The sequence below is a fragment of the Streptopelia decaocto genome (assembly GCF_964273445.1).
Source record: "Streptopelia decaocto genome assembly, chromosome: 13".
NCBI lineage: Eukaryota > Metazoa > Chordata > Aves > Columbiformes > Columbidae > Streptopelia > Streptopelia decaocto.
Genome location: NC_138668.1, coordinates 4,517,096 through 4,534,062, shown reverse-complemented (window position 1 = coordinate 4,534,062; position 16,967 = coordinate 4,517,096). Strand labels below are relative to the sequence as shown.

Sequence of the window (16,967 nt, the reverse complement as noted above, 5' to 3'; positions counted from 1 at the left end):
AGTTTCATTTCAAGACTTTGTCGTGCAATCGTTTTCCATAGATTGATGTACTTGGAAGCCAAAGCGAGTGCGTTGCCCAGCAGAGGAATGTTACTTGGTGCCGATGTGTGGTCATCCTTAGCTGGAAGGACTTGCTCAGCCTCCTCCATCCTCCTCTGTGCAGGGCTTCGGTACAAATGGATGGAGCAAAAGGCTGTAAGAGGGTTTGAGCACTCATGCAGAGCTCATTTGTTCATCTCAGCTTTGGCCTTTGAGGCTGCAAAAGTGGCAAGGAGCTCCCCTGGGGTGCACATCACTGGGTCTGGGGATGGTTGGTTGTTCGCTTGGCTTTTGGGTTGTATTTCTTGCATTGAACAAATCCCATGGGGCACGTGGTCACACCCATCAACACCCACAGGACCCCCAGCAACAACACCAGCGAGCCCAAAGGGTGTGATGGGTCCATTTAACCCTTCAGACTGTTCTTACTCGTTGTGCCGCGCGCTTTGAACATCTCATCCCCGAGGAGAGGGGAACACGGCGCCCGGCTGCCCGCGTTACATAAAGATCAGATTGTCCCTCTCTATTGTTGGGATGACAGCAGCATCGCAAACATGCGTGTCCTCGGCGCCGTGGGAAATGTTCCCAGGGGAGGCTTAACACGCGGCGTGGAACACGATATGTCGAGCAGCGAGGGGACGGGAGGCCCTTCAGCCGAAATCGGTGCTCTGCCGAGCGTGGCCGGTGCAACCAGTACCTCTGTTCCAACGAACTCTCACTCCTCTGCGAAAGAGTATTAGATTTCTCTTGCATTTTGTGCTCCACAAGGTGTATTTATTCTTTCTTCTCCCTTCTCCGTCCCCCCTCCCATCACAGCCCCTGGGAGAGCGATGAGTACACGCTGTCCAGAGGACGGGTGTGTCGGGAGTCCTTATTAGCAGACTTAGTCCAGAGAATTAAACCCTAATTTCACAAAAGGGCAGCAAAAGAGCGGCTGTGGCTCTGGGAGAAACCGAGCCGGCTTTGTGCGTTGTTTGCAAATCGCACAAGAAGTCCCAGTCTGAGGCTGCCGGGCTTGGTCATTAGGGTATTACGACCAAAAGAATAACTGTTGCGTTTCTTTACTATTTAAAACAAAAATTACAAAGTAGTATACAAAGAAACCAGCTATGTCTCCTCTACCATGTTGTCACTTGTGCTTCCGCTTGTTTTGTTTTCAGTTTTAGGCAGGGCTGTAAAATGTTCCTAATCATCTCCCCCTTCACCTTTTGACAAGCCTGCTGCAAAATGTGCCTTTGCGGCACCTGTCGTTTTTTTCTCCCTGAATTAATTCTTGTGTGTAATTGCGACTTGCCGCAGGACGCTGTCTTGCTCTATTAAAAAGGGAGATGCTAATGAAGAACATTGGGTACCATATTACGGGAGAGCAAGGCTCGACTCGCTGGGACGCGTACTTGCCGTACTGTTATTGCCAGCCCGGGCAGAAATGGTGTTTCTGTCTCTCGTCAGTCACTGGCTAATGATTGTAATTTTTACTTGCTGAGAAACTCTGGATATAATGGACTTCATTAACGGATACATGAGAAGCTACCAGACCTGCATTAGGGGGAGAGAGGAAGAAAACAACCCCTGCGTGGAGGCAATTTTATTATTTATTTGTCGCAATAAGAGTGATCCAGAATTAGTGTCGGATTCGGCTGTGTGGCTAATGAGCTGGGCTGAGCTGGAATCCAAGCAAACCTATTAACGAGTGCAAACTGCAACGATGATGCCCGGCTCTGAAAACCCTCACATCGAACGCCAGATCCCAGGCAGTGCTGGGCTGGCTTGGCTGCTTGCTCTGTGGTTGTGTATCGATGTGTTTGCGTCTCGAGAGGCTTCTGATTATCCCCAGCCTTTCCCCATCCCCTTCTCTCCTGCCAGTTCCTTCTTACTCTTGTGTGTTGGGTGAGCCAGAGCTTCTGATTTAATCTTTGAGACAACAGAGCCAAAGTGTTTCCACTCCCATGGGCCGCGTCTGCTTGAAGAATTGCCCGACTCGAAATGCTGCAGCATCCAGCCGCAGGTTTCGGTTGCAGGCAGCGGCACGTCTGCAGGTCCAGCTGCTTGGGGACACGGTGACAGAGCTGGGTGCTCACACTGGTACCTGAACGTGTATTTGCAACTAAATACAGGTCGTATGGAAGAGCGAAAAGGCACTTGAATTATGTGGCATTGCTGATACAGCTTTGTATGGTCTCTGCAATGAATTAGAGGCTGCACAAAATGTCGGAGTCATTAGGTGACCTCAATCTCCTTTTACCTGGAGCCAGTGAAGACTTGTTGCAGCTCAGTAAGAGGATATTTCTTACCTAGGATGCACTTGCTGAAAACTGTCCATTTTTATTCCAGCCAGAATAACTGTTTTTTAATCAAGCTGACCTTATTTGCAGTGACAATAGCGATTCGAACCAGAGGTTTGCAGTAATGGGTGGAAAGCTTTGAGGAGCAGGATAGATCGTTTGTGACGAAGGTAGCTTTATCCCCACATTTAAAACCAAACCCAAGGTTTTGAAGCCCGCAGCAAATTCAGAGGGACTTGACCTCGCCACTGTGGATCCCCTGGGATCCAGGGCCTGATTTGGAAACAACACAATGGAGCAGAGGCGTGAAAATAGGAGGGTAGTCTTAAAAAAAAGTGAAAGAGGTGTTTGTCTTGTAACGTGGCATTTGTACGGAGCGCTTGCTGACAGTGCGGTGCAGCAAAGAGTTTGTCTTTCTAAATCAATGCCAGTTCAAACACCGTCAGTGCTATTGTTGGATCGCTTTGTTTGAAAATGGGTCTTTTGGGTAGACGGCCTGTTTCGGTGAAGCGCCCGTGTGTATAACACTTCAGACACTTTTCCCGGCTTTGCTTTTTTTAGTCTCGCATGAGTGTGAGCAACAGGAAAGCAAAAGCAAGCAAACAGAGGATGTGAGATGGGCAGAATAGTCTCAGCACTCGAGAGGCCGACACACACCTTTGCTTCTGCTTGGTTTGGGAAGGTGTCATGGGCTGCCCCAGCAAAATCAGACCTGTTTCGCTCACAGAAAACGCTCCAAGCTTCAAAAAAACAAAAGTATGATATTACGTAGTTTGTGGTTTTCTGGATGGGAACTGTGCGCAATGGGAAGCTGAGTGCAGGCCAAGTCATTTGGGCATGGAAGATGAGGAACAAATCCTGCAAAACACCGGGCAAAGTGCCTCCTCGTCCTGCGCACGAGATGCTCATCCAGCAGCGCTTGACTTCTCCCTGTGCTCCAGCAGAGCCCCAAGTACTGGTGCGGGGGCAGCCTCTGCCTTCCCCTGATTTCAGGAGATTGTTTTATGAGGTCGTGTTATGGGTTAGAGGAGCTGGGTGGGTCCCAGCTGCTCCCCGTGTCCCTCCCCATGCTTGGCCATCCCCACCACGTCCCAGACTGGGACTGGAAAGGTCCTTCCCCATCCTGTGCTGTGCTCTGGAGAAATCATTATTTTCACAAATACTATTTCCATGGGTTTTGTTGGCCGGGAGGGTCCGTTAGGGCTGCGCAGGCTGGAGCGTGTTGCCCTTCGCCTGCTTAGTCTTGGGGAGCTCATAAGGGCTTCGTGTGCCCAGTCAAAATTAATTAACACAGCTCCTTCTGGGTTACTCGAAATCACCCACCTTCAGCTTCCAGCTCTATAGACATAAATCATGAGCTCCTTGCCTTGAGGAGAAACTGTTCAGAGTTTGTGTTGGAAATTGCTAGCAAATACAGCCCGTATTCCATGTCATTTTTGTTTTTATTGAAGAGGAGAGATGTGGCTCATGGAACATGGACAGACCCGGCCTGCCTTGGCGTACGTTAAGCAGGGGCTTGTTTTCATTGCAGCCAGCTAATGAGATGGTACTTTGACGAATCACATAAACACTATTAGAGAAATGAGATTTATTATCTAGGTGTTTATCATGAGTGGATTCAAGGTAAAGACTCATGCGGAGGTAATCTCAAGGGATGGCTTTGAGGTAAAGCGTACCTGGTCCTTACGAAACCCTTATCTGTTTACCTGCCGGCTTGTTTTGTTTCTCCAACTCAAGGCTGTTAGCTGGGGTGACCTGTGCCATTTCAGTCCAATTACTTTCACTGAGGATGGGTACTGGAGAGTTATTTTTTAGGCTAAACTCATGGTGGAGGCAAACTGGGTTTCTTCAACAGACATCTTTCCACTTCTTCAGAAGTGGAGTCACTTCTCTCTGTGTTGGAGTGCTCAGGCTGGACCCTGTTGACCCCTTGACGGTGGCGTTTGTCGGGAAGGGAGTCACCACAAGAGGCTCTCAGGTTTGCGTTGCATCCTCTTGATTCTGTCCTTTGGGCGACGGGCATTGTGGGCAGCAAGGCTTTGTCACGCCGGCTCATCGCAGCGCTGCGTCTCCACAACCAGCCGCTTGGTTTTGGAGAGCAGCCCGCCCCGCTTTCCGCTTGTAGATCTCTTCTTCAGTCCCTTGGATATTCTCATTTTTTTGCATCCCTTGGTGCTTTCCAAGCCTCGAGTTCCACTGCGAGAGCCTGCAAACGTGTGGTTTCTCCCTCCGTGAAACTCTCTGTTGCCTGGGTGAACATCCCCATCGTTCCAGCTGGCTGTTCCACACCGCGGTGTCGTTGCGTAGCCAGTCCACACACCGAAACCCCGCTGCTGTTTCTTTTGGCTGGAATAAACAACACCCCCCCCACCATCCAGAGCCCGTGAAAAGCAATGGAAAAGTCTTCCTTGAGTCAAATTGACGCCTTCCTTTCCAAACTGCAAGGCTTTGGCAGACACGGATGAGCTGAGCCGCCCCCCTTGGCTGCAGCTCGCTGACAGCTGTTACTGCCATCATACTGGTGGGGAAGTGGGAAAGGGGGAGAAACTAACTGGTGTAGGCTGCTGGGGAGACCTTTAGAGGCTGAGCTGGCCGTCCCCATCTCTTGGAACACGTGGCAGGTCTCCAGTCATCAGGTCGGGGGCACTGCCCTGCTCCGGACCCACACACATAGCCACAGGTTGTCACTCGTTGTCCCCAGTGCCTGTTGTTCAGCCACAATCCCTCTCTGGGTGCTTCTTTTCTTGGTGCATTAACATAAAAAGGACCTTTACAAGCTGTGTGGGCAAAGTCTCTGGCCTGCATTGCCCTGCGGCTCACATGACACCGTTCAGACGGTGCCTGTCTCTTCTAATATTGCTCCAGTGTTTAATTGCATGAACTGGAAGCTTCTGCGCCAGTACTTAGTGGGGGAACTTCTCAGGGCTTTAATCATTTGCTAAAAAGCTTTCGGGCTCCATTACCGTCTCATGGCTCTTTGTAATTGAGTGCCGGCGAGTTGAGAAGCCTTCAGAGAAATAACATGTTTTCTAGATCAGGTGGTCCAGGGCCGCCGTGGCTTTTCCCATAGAATCACAGAATAGTTTGGGTTGGAAGGGGCCTCAAACCTCATCCAGTCCAACCCCCTGCTATGAGCAGGGACATCTTCACCCAGGTCAGGTTGCTCAGAGCCCGTGCCTGCTTTAGCTGTGCCAGGAGGGACATGGGTGAGGAGCAAGGGTCCCCGAGCAGTGCTGCGGTGGGACGGGGGGGCTGCAGCGGCAGGTCTGGTGGGATGAGGACTTGGGAAAGACCGGGCTCGGATGGATGGAGGGCTAAGCGATGCTCCTGCCCTGCCAGAGGGACAGCAAGAAGATCTCTCTGGCAACCAGAGATGGGACCTGAGGGAACTGCAGGAGGATGTGCCAGGGGAGGTTTAGGATGGACATTATGAAAAGGTTCTTCACCCAGAGGGTGCTGGAGACCTGGAACAGGCTCCCCAGGGAGGTGTCACAGCCCCAAGCCTGACAGAGTTCAAGAAGACACTGGACAACATCCTCAGACACATGGTGTGAACTGTGGGGTTGTCCTGTGCAGGGACAGGAGCTGGACTTGGTCACCTTTGTGGGTCCCTTCCAACTCGGGACATTGTATGATTCTAAGTGACGGCATGTGGGGTTAAGGCCCCTGGATGATCAGCCAGCCCCAGTGGTGGCGGCTGAGAACTGGTGGCTCATAGCGTGTGAGAGATGGAAGATGCAGGAGGGACTGGTCTCCTGGAGGCCAGAAGAGGGAAGGCATCCCATCACAGCAGATAGACATGTACCGACCAACCATGGGCATCACAGCGGGTTTGAGGGGGTCACCGCTGCCTGTCTGCCCAGCCCCAGCCATGGGCTAAACCTTGCGGGTTTAGGGCACCTTCCAGGGTCACACATTCACCTGGGGCTGGGCCGGTGCTCACCAGCATCACGGGGACAGCAGCTCTGACACGGGGACGGCAGCTCTGGCACGGTGACAGCAATTCTGGCATGGGGACCGTGGTTCTGCCGACTGGCGCTTCCTATCGCCGCGGCTGCTGCACGGGGAACGTGACTGCGGGGAGGTGACGGCTAATTGCTGCAGCGAGTCAAGGACTGTTTAAGCAGCTAATTAATTCCTCCTAATCAGCCCTTGATCTGTTGAAAACTGCATGGCATTATCTCCTCTGCTGCAACACCTTGATAATTCCTGTCTGAATGGCCTTCACGGAGAACATATTTAAATAAACTCAATAGAGATTTCAGACAGATAGCAACTATAATTACCAGCTTGTACAAATTAAACCGTGGTTTGTTCTGTTCTTTTTCTCCTGCCTTTGCTGCCCAGAGCTCCTGCTAATCATGTTCTCGCTGCCAGTGGCACGCCAGTCCCCGGGGCGTTTTCTGCACATGCCTTCGGAACGCCGGTGCTGGTGTGGGTGCTCAGCGGGATGGTGTTTGGGATGAGGCTGCACACGGGCACACGGCAGCCTCGGCTGGTGCCAGGAGCTCAGTGCCGTGCCGGCGAGCTGCCGGAGCTGCCCCGCACACGCCTCAGGGCTGCTGTGCACGAGCCTCCCCAGGACCAGCCCTGCTCAGTTTCCCTTTTCTGTCTGGGTCTGGACTGGCTGTATCGATGGGTTGAGGCCAATTGTATGAGGTTCAACATGACCAAATGCCAGGTCCTGCACTTGGGTCACAACAACCCTGTGAATGCTATAGGCTGGGGAAGAGCGGCTGCAAAGCTGCTGGTGGAAAAGGACCTGGGGGTGTTGGTGGCAGCAGCTGAGCATGAGCCAGTGTGTGCCCAGGTGGCCAGAAAGGCCAACAGCATCCCGGCTTGTACCAGCACTGGTGTGGCCTGCAGGACCCTGTCCTGCACACTGGTGGGGCCAAACCTCACATCCTGGAGTCAGTTTTGGGCCCCTCACAACAAGAAAGCCCTTGAGGTGCTGGAGCGAATTGAGACAAGGGAACGGAGCTGGTGAGGGGCTGGAGCACAAGTGTGATGGGAGCGGCTGAGGGACCTGGGGGGTTCAGCTGGAGAACAGGAGCTGAGGGGAGACCTTCTGATCTCTGAACTGCCTGAAAGGAGCTTGGAGCCAGGGGGTGTCGGGCTCTGCTCCCCAGGAACAAGCACCAGGAGCAGAGGAAACGGCCTCAAGTTGCGCCAGGGGAGGTTGAGGTTGGATCTGGGGAACAATTTCTTCCCCAAAGGGCTGTGGGGCATTGGAACAGGCTGCCCAGGGCAGTGCTGGAGTCACCATCCCTGGAGGGTTGAACAGATGCGGAGATGAGGTTCTCAGGGACATGGGGCAGTGCCAGGGGTGGGGTAACGGTTGGACTCAGTGATCTTTAGGGTCTTTTCCAACCAAAATGATTCTGTGCTTCTGTCTCTCCTGAGGTTTGCAGTCACCCAGAAAAGCAGAGGTTTTTCTTACCTAGCAGCAGCACGAGCACTCAGACGTTTGCCTTGAGCAGCCGCAGGAGCCCAGCTTGGCCTTGGGGTTCAGCCGGTGATGCCCTTCCAGCGATAAACCGTCCAGACTAATGGCTGCCAAGTGCAGGGGCTCAAGCATGGTTCGTTAGGAGGGATAAGGTCAGGCCGTGCTCATTTCCTCCACGGTCACTCAGGGCAGCCAGAAAGGCTGGTTCCCCTGGCATTCGGCAAAGGTCAGCCAGCCCCAGTGGGTGTATTTACATTGGAGCCCGTGGCGTGTTGGCTCCGCTTCCCTGCTCACTCGCGGGAGCATCACAGAGTTTGGGTGCTCAAGTGTATCTTTTTCCTCCCTGTCTTTTATATAAACATAGCAGCTGCAACCAAGGCTCTTTTCCAGTGTCCAAGCAGTGACAGAGAGTGGAGAAAGTCATTACGGTTTAACGAGGGATTCCAGGGAATCAGAAAGGAAAAACGGATTTTTCATACAGAGGAACAGGTCAGTACCTCAGGTCCCTGCAGGTGAATTAAGGGAAACATGAGGTTTTCTGCCCATTCATCAGGTTGTGAGCTGGCCAGGGCACGTCTCCTGCAATGGGAGATGCACACGTGGAGCCACTTAAGTCCAGATTTGGGGTTTCTCCTGCCCCAGCGCCGCAGAAGAACGCACCCGCAGGGCTGGCCTGGGAGAGCACAGACTGGAGGAGACAACTAAAAATTTGCTCAGGTTGCTTTAGTCTTAAGGCTTTGTGGTTTTAATCTGGACTGAACTGTCCGTGCATCCCGGGCTCACCCTGTGCATGCACATCCTCTCAGGACCAGGGTGCAGACGTGCCCTGAGGAGCTCATCATCCTTTCTCGGGGCTTTTAGTGAAATTTCTGAGGTTTAGGTCTCCTGGTGTGTCGCTTCTTAGACCTCACATGGTGGAGCAAAATCCTTCATGCTGGCAAATACTGCGAGACAGGTATGGGAACGCAGCACATCCTATTCCCTGTCATCTTTTCTCCAGCGTGAACTTGGGCATGAACATTTTAATGCCAACAGCTTGGCCAGGAGAGAGCATCCCCAGAAGCATCTCCCCAAGCAGGCAATGGATTTGGGATTTCCCAGGACGGTCCCTGGAGAAGCCGCCACTCACCTCGGCCCTCTCGTGCCTCAGTTTCCCTTTCGTTGAAGGCAGCTGCTAATCCATCCCATGCTGCAAGGTTAAATTCACTTGTGCTCGCACCGTCTTTTTCAGGTACTATGGTGATGGGGCGATGCGAGGACGTAGACTGATTAGCATCGAGATGCAAAACGTCCCTCAGACCTGAGCGTTGGGGTGTCTGGTTTCGCTCCCCATCTCTGGAGAGAGTCAGATATAGAAATGGAGTCATGCAAAACGGCACAAAGTCTCTATTTCAGAGCTGGGCTGGAGCAGATTAAAATGTAGCGTGTTCAAAAGCCAGCTTCCCTGGATGGCAGGCAAAAAGAATCCATTTCCTTGAAACAAATACTAAATATTAATGAGAGGCAATGGCCTGCCATGCAGACAGAGCTGTAAAGAGCATTTCCCGTTGATCAGCTGCGGAGGCAGGTTGGTGAGACGAAATTGCTTTTTGAATGGATATTTGTGGCCCCTCTCGAGGTGGCTCGGGAAGGTTTGCCTGCCCCCAAAAAAGCAGAGAAAACTCAGAGCGTTTCCATTTTTCTTCAGGGCAGCCACTGGAGATGCATGCCGGTGCTTTCATTGTTGTTTATGCGCTTGCCCGAGCGGCTGGGGAGACGGTTTGTTTCTATTAAGTAGAAATCAACCCCAAATTCACGTTGAGGAGGCGGCAATTTTCCCGGAACATCAGCCGGCTGCGCCTGCCCCCGGTGAGCGCCAAAACGGGCTGCCAAAGGCAGAACATGGGACCCAAGAGCCCTCCCTGGCTTCGCAGCCACATCCGCTCCTTGATTTAGTTCAATAACGAGCACTGCGGGGAAACATTAAAAAAAAATAACTTACAGCCCTCACCAATTATCCTAAAGTGAAAGCAGAGGGCTGGGAGCTTTGGAAAAGGAGCCTTGATTTTTTTTCTATTGCTTTGACCTTTGGGTAAGTCAGGAGATTTTGTATTAACTCTGTTCCCAAACTCGGAGGTTAGAAGATAAATGAAAATGCTCCTTTCCCTCCCTATCAGGGACGCACAGCCGGGGCGTGAGGCTTCTTCCCCCCACGATGTTGTGTTCACCCGTGGGCAGCACAATGCTGGGCTGTACTGGGAGAGCAAACAGCAAACTGGGAAGAGCCGGAGCCGTGCCCTGATGGCCACCAGTCTCAGCCCTGCCGTGTCCCGCGCTTGGCCGTGGAGGATGCTGGAAGCACTTTGCATCTGTCACGCAGGAGATAATAACACGTCGGCTCATGATTTTATAAAACCATTAAGCCAGCTGCGTAGCCATGGGTTGAGCGAGAGCTAATTTTAGCCAGAAATGACTAAAATTAGAACCGAGCCAGAACTAATTAGTCGTTCAAGGAATAGAACCAGAACCGGAACAAATTAATTGTTGCTGAAATGTCACCATGGGGCCTGGCGGCTGCCGTCGCTTCCGGCCCCACGCGGGATCCCGCTCCGCTCTGCTCGTGACGGCTCCTCGGAGCGGAGCCCACGGGCCCGGCTGGGGGCTGGGACAGATAAATAAAAGTTGGCGTCTCGATCCCAGCGGCGACGTGGAGCAGCGTGAGCTGGGCTGTGCTGGGAGCGATCCCAACGCAGCCGATGCAGCTGCCGCCCCGAAGGGCTCGGGAACGCGTCCCCTCGCTCCATGGCTGCCCAGATGTGCTTTTCTAAAGGCAAAGGGAATTAGGAGGGGAATTAGGAGGCCACCTCGGTGGCTCTTAGCAGCATACGGGTTCTCTCGTCCCAGCAGCTTCAGCTCCGCCACCGGCTGAGATGCTTTGTGGAGCTCTCAGAGCTGCCATCCATGCAGATGCCGCCAGAATAATTTCCAGGGAATTGGGAAGTTGGTGCAGGTAAATGGCACGTGGCGGCATTTTTCCCCTCTGTGACTCAGTCACCTGTATGGTCACTTCTTTTTACTTTCCAAAGGTGGTAACTCACCCTCTATTTCTTTTTCCACTCTCTCAGCACTCGAACAGCAGCTCCCATTTTAGCAGCAGCATGACGCACGGTGTTTTAAATTCAATTTAGTATACAAACTATTTATACCAGCCAGAAAAAAGGCAGTGAAGCAGTTCTTTCTGTCATGAGTGGATTTGTAATTTCAGAGCAATCATTGCATAACTAATTGAATCAGCTCTCAGCATGTGAAATCAGCGCCCTGCTTATCGGAGGTCGTCATCGTTCTCCCCTCCCGAAGCCAGCGGTCCCCTCTACCAGCAGCACTTTGTGCTTCTGCATCAACCTGGCAAGAAAGTGGGACTCACAAAGCTGCTTTTCTCTGCTCAGATAGAGCCAATAATTTACTAAATACGCTGATAGCAAATGAATAGCTGGGCTGCAGGTGCCCCCCCAAAAGCTGCCCAGGCTCCATGCGAGGGAGTGAAGTGCATTTGAAGCTAATGAAGTGGCAGCCGTGTCTGAGACACAAATTGATGCTGAGATGTTCTGTTGACTCCCACCTCCCACTTCATTGCCCGGTTGTGCTCTGCTTGGCTTGAATTTAGGGGCTGGTCCAAACGCCAGGCCTGAGAGTGAAGCCTAAAAGAGGCAATGAAAACAGCGACAGCTTTCTGAGGGATATGGGAGAGGCAGGAAACAGAGCAGCTGTAAGGATTTTCATCAGCTTGGGAGCGAGAGTCCTGGATTTGATGGCTTGGGTAGATCCAGCCCAAATTTTGGGAGCAGGTCATGCGTGCAGCAGCTTCCTGGGGTGAGAGGGCATCTCCTCAGCTGTGAGGCATTTTGGGCAGGGGCCGGTCAGCATCTGCTGCTCTGCAGAGTCATAGAACAGTTTGTGTTGAAGGGACCTTCCCAGCTCCCCCAGTGCCCCCCCTGCCATGAGCAGGGACATCTTCACCAGCTCCGGTTGCTCAGAGCCCCGTCCAGCCTGGCCTGGGATGTCTCCAGGGATGGTTCATCCACCACCTCTCTGGGAAACCTGAGCTGGTGTTTTACCACCCTCATTGTAAAGGATTTCTTCCTCACGGAGCTTAAACTCGCAGCCAGAGGAAGGTGTGCTGTGAGGGATGCTGATGGCTCCCCAGAGATGCCGATGCCTCCCCAGAGATGCTGCCTGCGTGTGTGAGTCCTGGGCTGGGCTGACGTGCTCTGGGGGCGGCATTGAGACAACCCTGCAGGGATGGGTGAGGATGTAGATGAGCCCTTAATGGCTGTAATTGCTGAGCGCTAACAAAGGCCATCTGGTTCAGCCTGCAAAAGTGGAAGCAGGTCTCTGGGCAGAGCTGGCCAATCTTGTTCTGTGTGAGGAGCTTGCAGATTTTTCTGGATGTGCGCAAGAAGGGTTTGTTCCTGCCAGGTATGATCCCTCAGGCTGGCTGTAGGAGATGGCACAGCTCAGAAAATGAGAGCTGAGTGTCCCTGTGGTCCACCCCCTACTCAGGGACCTGTTTTCTTTCCAGGACAGCAATATTAGGCTCCATGGCAGGGGCTTGTTGGCTTTGGTGACCTGGGGACAGCCTTAGCAATGCTCTCAAGTTGAACAGATTCTTAGAATCATTTTGGTTATAAAAGACCTTTAAGGTCATTGAGTCCAGCCGTTAACATAACACTGTCACTAATCCATGTCCCTAAGAACATCATCTCTGCATCTGTTCAACCCCTCCAGGGATGGTGATTCCACCACTGCCCTGGCCAGCCTGTTGTCCAAGCCACATATTCTGTAAAACTGATGTATAGGGATTTTTTTTCCCGTGAGCCAGTGCCTCAGTGCTGCTGGCTGGCCTGGCAAACAAGCCAAGCAAGCAAGAGGCAGCTTTCATCCCCAGGCTTGGTTTAATCCACATCCCATCACTGGCCTCCACCTGCAGATGCTGTGTGTCCTGGGCTCACGCTCCTGGGGCAGCACGTACCCGAGCACCCCCTAATACCTGGGTTTTATTCTGTTTTCAGGTAGCCAGATGGGAGCACAAAACGCGAGCGCTCAGCCGGGTCTTCGGCTCTCCACACGCTGCCTGTTACTGCCTGGGTGCCGTTATCCTGATGCTCAACTGCGTGCGGAGCCACTGGTGAGGAGCCGACCAACCCTTCTGCTACATATCGGTGCAAAGAAATGTCCTTACGGGGTGGGGGGATAAGGGATATTTGCTCCGGAGTGCTGGATCCAACCCCAGCATATTGCTTTTACATGGTTGGATACCTTCAGCCAGCAGCAGATTTATTCCAGGATTTGTAATAAAGACAAGGGACGCGGCAGCGTGGCCAAAACCATCGGTGTCAACAGCCGCTGAGTGCTGCAGGTTTCTCTGCTCGCTGGGGACAGTTTCCCCCGGCCTGTGAGCAGCCGGGGTGACAGGAGGGCAGGTTGCACAGGGTGGATCATACCTAACAGCAGAATTTTTTAATTTTCTCGTAAGAAATCGTAAACAAAATTAAACCTGTTTTTAAGAAGCCGCAGTTTCCTGTGCAGAAGAGCAGGATTATCTGTGCACTTTGCAAACAGTCTCTTTAAACTCTTATCTGCGATCTCTTCAAATCCCACCTGTGCCAGCTAATAGTGTGGTATGACTGATGCACCGAACACCAGGGGAATATGTCCTTTGACGTTCTGAGTGCAGCAGAGAGGTTTACTGCGGAAAGTTTCCTCAATGCTAGCAATTTATCTGCGATCTGGTAAGCTTTATCTTCAATGTTGTTAGGAGAGACAGACTCTCTTACTAAATTCCCAGATGCAATTATGCCAGGGTCAGAGCTAATGGGTTGTTTAGTACTTTGGGTAATTTGCCAGGCGCGGAGATCTCAGGTTGGAATTTGCAACATGTATTTAAGAGCTTTGCTTTCCTGGAAGCGACACCAAGACCTGCCCCTGCCCTTCTGCGTTTGTCCCAGCATTTTATTGCAGAAACTGGATGAACCTTTGCGATGAATGGGGCCGTAATTGAATGCAGGCGAGGCAGAGGGCATGTGTGTGTTCTGCTGATGTCTTACCAGCGCAGCAGGCTTGGATTTCACTGGGGAATGTCTCAGCAATCTCTTTCACAAATGACATAGTCTCTTGTTGTCTGGGAAGCAATGCAAAGCCTTGTGCCTGCCTTTAATTAAAAATAACGTTTGATGGAGGGACAGTCTCCATTCCCAGCGGTCCTGCTGGCTCCTGGGTCAGCGAGGCTCGCTGGGTCATTGATGAGGAACTGCTTGGAGAGCCAGAGGGACCTCATTTGTCTCAGCCCTACATTGCGGTTGTGCTCTGTGTCAGGAGTTTCAGGTGCTCTGGGGCTTGTTGCGATGGCTCTGCCTGCACAGCCCGTGAGTTGGGCCCTAAAGGAGACAGCAAGGTCAACCCAGGGGGCTGGAAGAGCCCCATTTGGACCTTGGTTTTGGAGGAGAAGCTCTAGAAGATGGGGCAGCTCAGCCCAGCAGAGTGCGGATGAGATGCCAGCCCACCCCCATGGGCCAAAGGCCACTTCGGGTGATTGCAATATGAAGTTTATTTTGTCCAGGTGTTTCAACAAGGTTGGCTTATTCCCTTGCCTTTTCTTGTCACTGAAGTTGGCCCGAGTGGCGGCTGGCAGGCTGTGGAGGCTGTTCAAGCAGGGCCAGCCCTTCGTGGTTGGAGTGATGGGACGGTTTCGGGGTGGTCCTCAGAACAGCAGCTGCCAGAGTTGCCCTGTAATGCACCGTTCCTAGCTCAGCGAGTCCTCTGTAACTGAAGCCCAGAGAAGTTGTGATGTTTGGGCAGGACTTATCCTGTCCCTTGCCCTTGTATGAAGATATCAGCCAGGTCCAGCGCAGGGTTTGCCCAGGGAGGGATTCACAGCTCACACAACACGGGTACTGTCACCTCAGTGGCCAGCAATGCCGGGAGGGATGTGTCTCACCCGCTCTTGCTATTTCGCTTCTCCCTTTACGTTATTTTCTGAGTCACTGGTATTCTGAACGCAGGTTTTCACTCCTCAGCCCCGCAGAGCCGATGCAGCCGGCAAAGCACAATCTGTGCCTGGCGCTGGGGCTGCGCGGTGGCCGGGGTTGGGTGTGCTGGCTGCTGACACTGAGCAAAAAGGCAACCCGGGGGGTCCCTCCACCCCCAGTGCTGTAATCCAGCCTTTAAAGCTCCTCTCTTTGTGCTTCGGGGACTTTTTACGTAGGTGTGGGCTGCCAGGGAGCAATTGTGGAGCCCACGGGATGTCTCTTTTTTTGTTTTTTAAAAACCTGCTTCCTTTTTTTTGCAACTGAATCTTTGAAAGGCTCCAAGCTGGGGGTGGAGGGGGGGAGGGCAGAGCTGACAAAAACTTTGCAAGCAGGTTGGCATCGTGGCTGAAAGCCCCGGAGCTGGGCTGTGCGGCTCTGTCCCCGGCACCGTGATGCTCTGGCAGGCTTTGCTCCAAAGGGACACCTTGGGTGTAAGAAGAGGAGTGTCTTGTGCTCAATTAAGCAACTAGGTGCTTCCCAGCTCTGAACTTCATTATCAAGCCTCAGCTTGCTTCTGAGAAGCAAACCAGAATGACCTGTGACCGGGGGGCCCCTGCTTAGTCAACTGCACAAGACAAGCGTCCTTAATCGCTTTGGCGCACTGATTATTTTCATTACAGCCCTGTTCTTTCTGCAAGAAGCAGGGAACTTCCATCACCGAGGCTCTTATCTGTGAAAACAATTCCTGAACTTTTGAACTATCCGTACTGCGTCCGCTACCCCTGCGGTTTATGACTGTTATCTGTGTGACACAGGACGTGACAACCTTCGCTGTCCTCGACTTACAGCCAGTGTCGCTCTCCTGCTTTACCATGGCGTTGATGTTTTTCCCTGCATCAGCTCTACAATTAGCCACTGGGCATCGCCTCCTGCATGGACGGGCTTCTTGCTTGGAGATGATGCTTCCAAGAAAATTAATCCACCCCAGGACAGGATTTTGCACAGGGAAGAGTTTGCTTGTCATTGCCTGGTAGTACCTTTATGCTCAATGCTGTTTGATTTTCTGAGCTTGTACCATGAACAAGCATGGTGTGGAATGGAATCGATTCGAGAACCACGTGGCCTTTTGTGCAGAAGTGACCAAGTTCGATGATAGGAGCCAAGTGCGGCCTGAAGGAGCCGAGGTCTCCTCTGCGCCAACAGCACCTCCCGTCCCCTCCAGCATGGCTGCCGGGCATCCGCGTCCCCACCGCAGCTTCCACAGCCCCCAGCTGACCTAAATAACACACACACCGGCACCGGCAGAAAAGCAAAGTCATTATTGGGGAAAGAAGCTGTGAAGATGATGACCGGGCTAACAATAGCCAGTGGTATTGGCAGGGCAATTTGAGTGTTGTTGGGGTTGTTTTGTTTTGGGTTTTTTTTTAAACAACGAGATCTTTTGTTGCCGTGTGCTTGCAGCAGCCTGTGTTGCTGGGCACCACCGCATGATTTTACCCCCATTGCCTCCTTTGGCGAGAAGAACAAAACCTCAGGCGTGGGGGCCGGACAGACGTCCCGCGTGGCGAGCGCGGCCCCTTGCAGCGCCGGCTGCTGCCTCCGAGATGCCGGCTGCCGGCCCCGCCGCGGCTGCCTCGCTGCCCGCTGGCCCCTGGCCCAGTTCTGCCCCAATTGCGTTTGCCAGCCCCAGTTTCCAGACCAATTTTTGGGATCAGGCAGAGGAAGTGCTGCTGGGCTGCTCCCGCGGTGACCCAGTTTGCTGGACACAGTCTTTGCCCTCCTTTGAGGGAAAGGGATTGCAAAATATGCTCAGTGTGGGCCACCAAGAGAGGCCCAGAGACCTGAAAACACTCAGCTTCTCTCTCAGTACAGTATTTCCAGGTTTGCTTCATGCTCCATGCAGCCTTTGGGGATGTATTTTGGGCTGTAGGTTTGGTAGGTTTTCTGGTGTTGCAGTTGCCATTCCCGGGTTGACTTGTAGCATGGAGGGTGTTGGTCTCTTCTCCCAAGGAACAAGTGACAGGACAAGAAGAAACGGCCTCAAGTTGCGCCAGGGGAGGTTGAGGTTGGATCTGGGGAACAATTTCTTCCCCAAAGGGCTGTGGGGCATTGGAACAGGCTGCCCAGGGCAGTGCTGGAGTCACCATCCCTGGAGGGGTTGAACAGATGGAGATGAGGTTCTCAGAGACATGGGGC

General features: G+C 52.7%; 1 protein-coding gene across 6 annotated transcripts in view; it reads left to right on the top strand.

Moving 5' to 3' along the window:
- Positions 1–16,967, top strand: part of PEMT (phosphatidylethanolamine N-methyltransferase) — a 42,674-nt gene that overhangs the window by 10,931 nt on the left and 14,776 nt on the right. For all 6 annotated transcript variants that reach the window (XM_082064842.1, XM_082064845.1, XM_082064844.1 and 3 more), the window contains one exon: positions 12,816–12,931. In XM_082064842.1, the coding sequence (XP_081920968.1) occupies positions 12,816–12,931 (116 nt within the window). The remainder of the gene's footprint in view (positions 1–12,815; positions 12,932–16,967) is intronic.